At 43.7% G+C, this 11,008-nt stretch overlaps 1 protein-coding gene across 3 annotated transcripts; it reads right to left on the reverse strand.

Annotated features, from left to right (window-relative positions):
• Positions 1 to 226: 226 nt before the first annotated feature.
• Positions 227 to 9,102, reverse strand: Slc35g1 (solute carrier family 35 member G1). Of its 3 annotated transcripts, none has more exons than XM_041661866.1 (3): positions 8,851 to 9,102; positions 4,872 to 4,980; positions 227 to 3,038 (listed from the first exon to the last, which is right to left on the reverse strand). In XM_041661866.1, the coding sequence occupies exons 1-3, from the start codon at positions 9,035 to 9,037 to the stop codon at positions 2,300 to 2,302; spliced, it is 1,035 nt and encodes a 344-aa protein (XP_041517800.1). In that variant the 5' UTR covers positions 9,038 to 9,102; the 3' UTR covers positions 227 to 2,299. The 3 variants fall into 3 exon arrangements, with proteins under 3 accessions (XP_041517800.1, XP_041517799.1, XP_041517798.1); XM_041661865.1 differs by having other exon boundaries at positions 4,872 to 5,049; XM_041661864.1 differs by having other exon boundaries at positions 4,872 to 5,052.
• Positions 9,103 to 11,008: the final 1,906 nt, after the last annotated feature.

Raw genomic sequence — 11,008 nt, forward strand, 5'->3', positions numbered from 1 at the left:
GTGCTTGCGGCTTTATTCTCTGCTTAGTTAATTCAGTGGGCCAGATCACTCTTGATTTTGGAGCTGTTGTATTTACTCAGTATGAGGAACAGATATAGTTAGAAATTGTAAGATCACGGCCCAGCTAAATGGATAGAAGCCAGTCTTGTATAGAAAATAAAATTTGAAGCACCTGGTCGAGAAATGAGTAATGAGACATTTTTCTACAGTCATAAAAACCAACATATCACTTTCTTTTCTAATTTTATTACTTACAAAATAAAAACAAGTTAGGAAAAATATTTTCCTTTGCAAGATATAGAAACTACAATCTTTGGAAAATACATACCCCCCCATAGCTGTCACAATACATAACCTTGTATACCTCTTGAACATTGTTTAAAAATCATACCCTGTAAAGGTTGGGATAAGAAACAATGTCAGCCACATACAGTGACATTCAAGTACTTAAGATTCAGTTGAAATAAAGCATGTTTTCCAATGGGTTTATCTTCTACAATCCCAGCGACTCTTTCTTCTACTGTGTAAGTTAGTCAATGGCTCCAGGAATGTCTGACCTTCCATACGTGGAACGAAGTGAGAAGAGGTGGCCATGGAAACCCAGCTACCGCAGGTCTCCATCCCGTCATCCTTGTGTACGGAGCATGGCTCCCGTGGGATGGTCTATAAGGTAGCTCTAGCTCTAAAAGGCTGCCGGCTATGTTTTCTGAGCTGCTGGTATGGCACTGCAAATCTGCGTTCCAAGAGTATGAGTCAGGTCAAGTGTGATTGAGATGACTCAGCTAAATAAATATCATCTAGGATGTCAGATGGAAAGTATTTAAAACCATCAAAGTTAAAGTTCCTCTTTGGAACGACTGGAGAAGATCCTCTTAACAGAATGTAAGCCCCAAGAACTTAGCTCCTGCCTTTGGAAGAGCTGTGGGGAGGAGACCGGCCTAGAACACACAGCCCCTCAACTCTGCAGCTGAAGGTAATAGCAGAGGGTGTCTGGCAGAGGAAGACGGCCGCCACGATGGCTTACCATAAAGGCATCCAAAGTGACAAAGACTCGTGGTCATGTATTCCCAGCACCCTGACCCATCTCCCAAGCTTTCCTCTTTCACAGGAGAGTACCAATCTGCTAATGCTCCACATTTAGAATCTACTGTCTTGAGTTCACACTAGTATCATGGTACAGCTTGTCAATCTAATTACCTGTGATTATTTTTATATATGCAAGAAACTGTGAAAGTCAATCAACTGTGGACTAATAGGTATTTATCTTTTTTGTATATCACAAGCATTATAAAATATCATTCCAAAATGGAAGAAGACTACAGGAGTAAGTTTAATAATAACAGACCTGTACTTTAAAGGGGCTTTTCAGATGCACCTTCTAGAACTATGATTTTCATAAATGAAAATGGTACAGTCTGGGCAATTTGATATGGCCCAACCCAGTACAATCCTGAGAAAACTGTATTTGGCATCATACTATGAATTCAAAGATTGCATGTAGAGAATCATCACACCTCACATGTAAACACCTCAGGATGGAAATGTGCACACTGGTCACACCAAGATTTCTCTCTCAGGATTTTAAGATTGGAAATCTTGGAATGTTTTAAGAAATAGTGCAATTTCAATAACACAGGAGACAATAAAAAATTCAAAATGGTAGCCAGAGTTACTAATATACCATAAGAGAGAACTGCTAACCACATGTGGTGAGTGAAAGGCTCCGTTCAGAGAGTGGATATAAAAATCCTGGCATCAAAACAAAAGGCACAAACAAAAGTTAGAAGTGTAATAATCATTGTAAGGTCCTTAAAAATAAGGCTGGTTTACTTATAGTCCTATCAGTAAGTAGGCACCTGTACCAGGTTTTGGCTTTGGCATCCTAAATGGAATTACACTGCAAACAAAGGATTAACACAGAACTAATTATAGCAGCACTGTCAACAGTAAGCTTCTTATCTGCACTGCTAAAATAGAGTATTTCCCATCCATAGCTTATCTGTGTCAAAAATAAAGTTTTAAAATTGTATTCATAAAAATTTCTAAAATTCCTCAAGAAGCTATCTTCTCAATGACACCCCAATCCCAAGAAACCAAAGCAAAAAATAAAAGCTATCCAAAAATTGCTAGGCTAGACTAGCTACTCTTAATTTAAAAAATATCATATTTTAAAAAATGGTACTTTATTTATGAAATTTATTAAATATAATCAATGAATAATGTAGATTTTTCAGGTATGTAAGATGTCCGAGCTGGGCGATGGCATATTTAAAAAAATATAGATTTCAACAGTGACATTTCATTTGGAACTTTGGATCCATCTACGTATGGTTGATCCGGTAGTACTGGCTACTACACAGAGAGCCCCACCCACTGTCCACCAGGTTGGCATATGATTAAAGAAAGCAATCTGGAAGATAAAAGCAAAGACTACATCCATTGTCTTCATTATTGCTACGGGTCCTGCTTTTTCTACTTGCACTGCTTTAGTGATAAATATCTGGCCCCCCAAACCTAGGAGTCCAATGAGTATGAGAAACAGCCTGTCCAGCCCACAGTAAGGGAGACTCCACCCTCCTATGGCAAAGAGGATGATGATGCATTCAAGAAGGCCAAGGATGACATAATACCAAATGCTCAGGAAGTAGTCCACGGATTTTCCCATTTTTCTTAGGATAACCAGAGTCATTGCAGATAGCACGGCATGTCCAATTGCGGCAAACGTTCCCTTAATGTGATCTGAATAGTTTTTGCTCATCTCTGAAGTGTCGGAGCCAAATAAAAATGGCGGTCTGACGATAAAGATCACTCCGGCGAATGCGAACAACGTGAAGAAAGCATCCCAAAGGCTATACTTTTCCTTGAGAAACATCCAAGCAAATATTGACGTAAACATTGGACAACTAAACGCGATAACTGTGGCGTCTGCGAGGGACGTCGTCTGGAAAGCATAGTACATAAGGATCATGGCACTGGAACCAAAGATCCCTCTGAGAAGAAGGAAAAGCCGCTGACCTTTGGGTCCTATGAACCCAGTTCTGCAAATTTAAATGAAAAGAATGCATTTTAAATGAACTTGGCATTGTTTTTAGATCAAAATGTTTAATCAGACATTACTGGAAAAGTACATTTTACTAAAAATAAGGGAGTAATAGTAAATTCTACCTAGTATTGAATAGTAAGAATCGTTTAAAATATTTTTCTAGTTATAGAAATGATGATTCAAAATGTTCATAGCAGGAGCAAAAAGCGAACACAGAACCTCATAAACAGCATGATAAAAGTCAGCAAATATAGATAATTGTTTTCTCATGCATATTCTAGCAAAAAATAAAGATTAAAAGGGTAAGATGTTAAGAGACATTATACCCTAGTAGTAGAATCACATAATATAATCCAAATTTTCTATGATTGTTTTATAATAAACATAATTTCAGGATTTTGTAGTACTACATGAGGAAGCTTAATCCTGGATCATGCACAATCAGCCACATCAATTCTTCTATAAAAGCTGAGCAAAGCTAGAATGTAGTCACTGAATATGAGGCAACTTTTCGCTGTCCTTATGAGTTAAAATACACTGAAAAAAAACAAAAGCCATGGTTTGATCCATAAAATGAGTGCTATATTGTCTCCAATAAAACACTCAGAATCTACTCTGATAGTTCCTAGCTAGATACAACTTCCTGACTCATGCTAGAGCAGGTTTCATCCAGGTAAACATGAACATCTACGTATCCAGAGTCAGAACAAATCTGGGGCCCATACATGTGTAGAAAAGCTATATATGTTCCATGATCATGAACACAAAATTAAAACAGATTAGGGCCAAAGATTTTCAAAACACTTTCTAGCTCTGAATACTTTTATCAAAAACTGGAGAATATGGTTGCTAACCTCAGTGTTGTTACCTCCTTTAGAAAGTGGCTCTAGCTCAGCATTATTTTTGGAAGCACTCTGGCTTATACATTCACAGAATTTCCCTTTCTAAGCAGTTTCTCAGGATACAGAATGGCACTATTCTAAATGAATCTGTATCATGGCCTGGGTGCAGGGAGGCACTGGAGGCAGGCGATGGAAACTTGACTTGAGGTTTAAGCATCTTCAGCTCCCAAACAAACAGCCAGGTAGCCACTCAGGGCCCAATTAGTCTCCTCCCAGGGTCCAGAGAACATAAAGGTATGTGTAAGTTACGGGGGGGGGGGGGGGGGGAGGCACGCATAATTTCAGCCCTACTGAGATGGACAGAGTCTACACAGAAGAAAAGGGATCAAGTAAGGAGGGAGAGTAGAGAAGGGACGTAAATAGTACCTATATGCTGAAGTCTCTAGAAAGTACTCTAACCAAGAATAACTCTTATCTGACCCTTGCAACCCGCTCTGAGCACAGCCCCGAGAGCATCACTCCCTCCAGTTTGTAGGGAAAGAAACTGAATACCAAAGTAGCCAAAGATCTTGCTCAAGGCCTTACCCGCCACTCCCTTTAAGACTGCCATCTTACTGGCATGATCTAGCAGGGCAGTCTGTCCCACTGAGAGAACCCTGATGCTATATAACTCCTAGTATTTACTTTTTAATCTTCAAAACACCAGTTATGCCAAAGTAAAGGAAGGAGGGTGGTACACCCGGAATTTTGTTTTCAAATAGAGAGGGTGAACAAGTACAAGTCACCCTTCTCCTTTGATGGGCACGTGGTATGTGCTTATGGTAGAATCGTCTGTGAGTAGATCCTGAGAACACGTCATTAGTCAGGGTGAAGGGGAACCGACTGGTCAATCCATGATTAACCAGTTACTACAGAAAAAATACTAAGACAGTTCAAAAGATTTACACAGTTGTTAACATCCTCTACTTCACTCTAAAAATACTTACTTTCTGTATATTAAGCAAGGAACAATAACTAGCAATTGGAACACACATCGAAATGCACTGATCTCTACAGCATGGACGTCTTGCACTTTCTTAACAAATATAGAGGCCACTGAGAAAAGGAAGGCGGACAACACTGTGTAAAACAAGCCAAGTCCAGGGCAGGGTGCTTTCTTCTTGCCTTCTGAAAAAGATTAAATTCTGGTTAGTCCTTGCTCCCAGGCACGTTTCATCACATTCATTTAGAGTGTCAACCAATGGCTAGACGCTAATGGAAGACCTTAGCATCCCTGCTCTTGTACCACCTTCCCTACCCATTATGAAGAATCCATAGGTGTTGGTAACAAATTAAAACTACACTGTTAAAAAAAAAAAAGTCATTTCTCCCAACAAAAGATGGATTCCTTTCGGCTCGGCTCGCTAAGAATCACCCCTCACTTGACAAGTCAAGGACATCTTGCTGAGGCGGTGAGAGGGATCTTTAAGGAACACTAGTCAAAGGGAAGTGAAAGGTCCTGCTCAGAGACAGGCCTTCCATCCTCTCCCCGCTGAGCTTCCAGGAGAAAGTTTCTTTGCTGGAATTCAGTTTACAACTGCTTATCTCTCCATGTGTTGATAATCTGACTTCTAGACGCCTATGAGCTTACCCAGGGCTGGGACCTCTGCTCTCTTGTCTGTGCCTGGGACACACTCAACTTGAGTAAGTAAGTAAAGGAAAATACACAAGACCACCACAGAAAGACACAAGCATCTAACATTACTGGCAAGAAGATTAAACTAGAAAGGCTCGGCTGTTGTGTAACTGTGAGCTGCTAATTTTGCCCCGTCTTGTTCCTGCCTTAATCTGAACCAAGAAATTTGTACTTCCTGCAGGTCTTCAATTGTTTAATTTAATACTGACATCTTGTGTAGCATTAAAGACAAGACACACACTCAGTGTACAGACACACACTCAGTGTACAGACACACACTCAGTTGTACAGACACACACTCAGTGTACAGACACACACTCAGTTGTACAGACACACACTCAGTATACAGACACACACTCAGTGTACAGACACACACTCAGTGTACAGACACACACTCAGTTGTACAGACACACACTCAGTATACAGACACACACTCAGTGTACAGACACACACTCAGTGTACAGACACACACTCAGTGTACAGACACACACTGTGCTCCCCCAGTGAACACTAAAAAGTGGGAGTAATAAGGAACACAATTGATTCTTGTCCATTAAGTGTCTGTTGGAGACACAAAACCTGTGGACGCTGCAATTTACTTTGAACTTGGTAGGCCACTCCACTCTAAGAACGTACAAAGTGTTACTCAGCTATGGAACACTATTGCATAATTATGTGCTCTTTTTTAAATGCCCTTCCCTGATAAATGATACACGGGGCAATATATTTCAACATCCTCACATCAGATACCTTTGTCCACACGGGACTGCAAATCGTGACCAAGGTATGATGACAGCTTTTCTAGTGACGACGCTGTACCTGGCCTTTGCATCAGTGACACCACTGTCAGAAACTTCCCTATTTTAGGCTCACAGCTGGAGAGACTGCTCTGGAACCTCTTTGGACCCCTCCCCCATGCCACCTTTACCCCTGTGCTCCAACACTGTGGGAATGAACTACAAAGAGCCACTCGGGCCTCAAGAAGGAAACTTCAGAAGACTTCCAGGCAGAAGCACCACAAAATACATGCCTTGGCTGTGGTCAGCCTGAGAGCTGGGCTTCTGAAGTTACAAAATTCAGATCCAAATAAAACAAGTTTTCTCAAACGAAACCTCCACCCTTAGACAGAACAGAATGAGAAGTCCTAGGACAGAAAACATCTTTCTGGTTTATTAATCAAAGGACCCTCTCCAACCTAAACTCTGTGTCTTTCTCTCGAAGAAGTATACGAGTGTAATTTAATTTTAAAAATGGATCTATTACTTTAAAACATTTTTTTAAAAGTCATACTTTTTAGAGGCAGGGTCTCTCTATGTAGCCCTGGCTATCCTGGAATTCACTACGTAATCAGGTTGGCCACCAACTCAGAGATTCGCCCACCACTGCCTCCCAAAGTGTGTGCCACCATGGCCAGCTTAAAAACCAACAAATGTTTAAGGTTCGTGTTTTCTGATTAGGGACAGGCAGGTAACAGAAAGTTGAACTGAACTGACTGCTAATGAAGGCAAGGATGTGCTGACCTTAGTTTCTTCCATAAGGTCATTTCTATTCCCTCTGACAAGGAGACAGCAGTCCCGAGGAATCTGTTCACGTGATAAACTTCCACGTTCACAGAGTGTGTCTAATCTCCCCAAACAAGTCAAATTGAAGGTTTAACTATTCAAAGTAAGTGGTCACCACACAACTTCCCGAAGAAAGTAAAAACCTGTTTCACCGGCTTCTCCACACCTGGCTTTCAGCCAGTGATTTGGACCTGGCTGGGAATCACCAGAATAACTTAAAATTTCGATTTCCAGGTCCCACCCCAGAGCTTCTGGAACTTTGTAAAGACGGGCTCAGAGATCCGGTGATGCTCTGGAGTGCTCACTCCAGCAGGGTGAGGCACAAGGCTAAGATGACATCTCTCCCTTTAGTACAAGATCCGCAGTGTTCTGAGGACAGCAAGCGGGTTATCTGGACAGTTGTAAACTGTCCGCTAAGGTTATCCAGTTCCGACCTAAACTTGAAGGTGAGTTTTGTTAAGAAACCACTTAGACAAGTCTCAAAGCCAGGAGAGGTGTTGAATGCCCTTAATCTCAGCACTTGAGGTGTAGGCAGGAGGGCTGAGTGTGAGCCAACCTGAACCGGAGACCCTGTCTTTTAAAAAAAAAAAAAATTTAAGAGTCTAAAATGAGCCAGTCAATAGTCCAATGCCAACAGTATAGTGGTTTCTAATACACATTTTTTCCCTCAAAAATAACTGTTAAGAACTTGCCTTGACATTGAAAGACAAGATTCTTGGTCATTCACACAGGTTTGGCCTTTTTGCCATCTGCTGCCTCTGCCTGAGTAAACAGACCCCTCACTAATGGGGAACTAAAGAGTTTGTGCAAGGTACAGTTCCACATTAAGCAAAACGGCACTCAGCTATAGGGTGATAAGGTGAGAAACTGACCTCGTCGCGAGCTGCCCATCTGGTCAGCCCAGTACGGGATAACTCTGTTCTGGAGCCAAAACCCATGCAAACATAATCGGAAATCTGATTGATCATTTGTCTTTGGTTTAAGGATAGAAAAGTAGCGACAATCATCTTCCTAGGAGTTTTCTCTCTAAACTCAGAAAAGCACATGGAAGAAGGCAGGAAAACCGGTGAGTCAAGAGGCATGGAGTCCCGGGCCACATTCCTTGATAGGATGGGGAAAGGTGTTAACTCGGTTATAAAAGATCTCCTCCGGGTTTCCTTCTAGAAAGCAATGGAAGTGAAAAGGGCCGTAGGTGGAATCTCCTGCAAATGCACGGCCCCACCTAGGGCTGTCTGGACCTGCCCTACCCAGACCTTGGCAGATGGAAGTAGGGGTGAGACCCAACCCAGAAGCACTCATCCTTCCACGACCTCACTTTACCCCTTCGCAACAGGAGTTTGAACAGAAGTCAAGGGCTCTTCATGGGGCTTCTAACAAGGCGTACCTTGTTTTAAGTCTACAGTTAAAAATCCTCCTATCCCAACAAGCTTCAGGGCTAGTGGTCCGCTCAACTCTCCTGATGCTGAGATTCCGGGACAAACACTTAAAGAATCCCTGTCTTTCCAACTTGGTTCTGGAAGATCAGGGTTTTGATGGTTTTGGGTCGGTTTCCTCCCAGGTCTCTGCCTGTCCCTTTCGGTGACCTTTCACCTCTGACTACCACTGGACCGCGAGGGCCTGCCCTTGTCACCAATTTGGGGTTGCGAACACTTGGAAACTTTCTGGGTCCGCGATCCCGCGAATGCGCGGAGAACCCGGCCCGCTCGGCCCCGTCAGCCCTGCACTCACCCGGCTCCCGGGACGAGCCGCACACCCAGGCTCCTTGTGGCCAACACCTGCCGTGGCCGGGGGCGTCCGCCGCCTCGACGTCCGCATGCTCCTCGCCGGGGGACGCGGGGTCCGCGAGCCGCAGCTCCGGCTCGCCCAGCTCCACCGCGTCGGCTTCGAGCTCCGCCGCGCTCTCCGGGGGCTCCATCCCGTAGCCCGCGCTCTTCCCGCAGCCGCGCGCCGTCTGGCGCCCGCAGCCGCCGCCGCCGCCGCCGCCGGGCCGCTCGGCTCTTCCGGCCCCCGGCGCGCCGGTGCGTGTGCGCGTGCGCCCGCTCCCGGCTCCGCGCGCCTGTCCTCCGCTGCCCTCCCGCCCCCGGGGAGCCACCCGCCTGCACTCGGTCACTCCGGCTGCGCTGGCCACAGCTGGCCGGGCGACGGTCCCTCCTGGGCAGTCCGGCGAGACCGCACACTGGCCCTCCTCTGTCTTCCAAGGCACAGGGAGGGACGCTGGCTTCTCAGCTCCGGCGCCTCGGGTCCTGGGGCCTTGTGCTGCTTCAGAGAGACTTTGTGTTTGAACTGGGCGTGGTGGCACACGCCCTTAATCCCGGCGTTTGGGAGACAGAGGCTTGTGGATATCTGTGGGTTCAAAGCCAGCCAAGGCTACATAGTGAGACGCTGTTTCTAAATAAGTGAATAAAATGAAAGTTAAGAAGACTGGATGTCTGTTTATTGGTGTGGAGCATCTTTGTGATACCCCGAGGACTTCAAAATATTATGTCAGTTTTTAAACACACTGCCACCTGACCAGGAAGGATAGAATTTAAGTAATAATCACAGAGAAACATAAGATGGAAAGGGTAGGCTTTAAAAAATTACAGGGCAGCAGTATGTGGTGGCACATGTGTTTAGCCCCAGCTCTTGGGAGACATAGGCAGGAGGATCTGAGTTCGACACCAGTCTGATCTACAGAGGGAGCTCCAGGACACCCAGGGCTACACAGAGAAACCCTGTCTCCAAAAACACCAAACCAAACAAACAAAGACTGCAGGGCAATGGGAGCTGTTTCTACAAACTGGCGCGGGAGGCTGCCTCCATTCTGTTAGAAGTAAAGTTATGGATGGCAAAGAAAGAGACCACGCCAACTGAAGGGTCTGAGCAAGGTAAAGTTTACTTTTGGTTAGAGCAAGGCAAGGTTTACTTTTGATTAAGGTCTTACTGGGTGATAAAAGGGATTAAAACATTTGCATAAAAGTCTTACAAGATGGAGGAGATAAAAATACTTTAATTCCTTCTCCTAAACACATTTAATATTTTTTATAAATCCTTCCTCTTTAAGCCTGAGTTAGGCCCCCATTTCATGAATTCTAATTGGTCTTAATAATCAAAACTCGGAGTCAGATATCAGGTTAAATGCTGAAAGATCAGAGAGACAAAGGGGCAAGCCTCTTACCTTGCTAACTCCTCAGCTGAAAAGAGCCAACCTCCTGTCTCCTCCTGCTTTATATTCCTCTCTCTGCCCAGCCACATGGCTGTACAGACCTCCAGACCTCTATGGTTAACTAGTGGCTAGCTCTGCCCTCGGATCTTCAAGCAAGTTTTATTTATTAGAGTACATATGCGATATCACCACATTCCCCCCTTTTTTTGTATAAAATAAAAAGGAAGGTTATAACTAACATAAGAAATACTGTATACAATAAGTACAATAACTATATACAATATATACAGGCAATAACTACATCAACAATGTCTAGTCCATCAGCAATTGACAAATACAGAGAAAACACTCCACATCTATCCTATCTTGGTGAGTCCAAAAGGTTATACCTAATTCACTTTCAATTCTAACTCATGTTTCCAAAACTATCTTTTAATGTCTCTCAACCTTATACACTGTATACCTCCTCAGTGAATTTTTTTGTTGAATCTGGTAACAAGAAAAATTGCAACTATAAAGTCTTCAGTGCTATCAGAGACCTGAGAAGGAAATAGTATTACCTGAGTAAGCAGAAGATGCAACCAAGTGACTTCCAAAAAATGTGAGAAATGACAGAAAAACCTGGCTGCCTGGACAGTCACCCAAGTTTCCTCTGCAAGGTTGGGGCATCCCTTTTCAGCCTACAGGCCTAGCATATCTGACAGACCTTTCTGTGAAGCACGATATTCTGAAGGGTTGTCC

The sequence above is a fragment of the Microtus oregoni genome, unplaced genomic scaffold, assembly GCF_018167655.1.
Source record: "Microtus oregoni isolate MIOR12 unplaced genomic scaffold, Mior012 000012F_ref0000307, whole genome shotgun sequence".
Taxonomy (NCBI): domain Eukaryota; kingdom Metazoa; phylum Chordata; class Mammalia; order Rodentia; family Cricetidae; genus Microtus; species Microtus oregoni.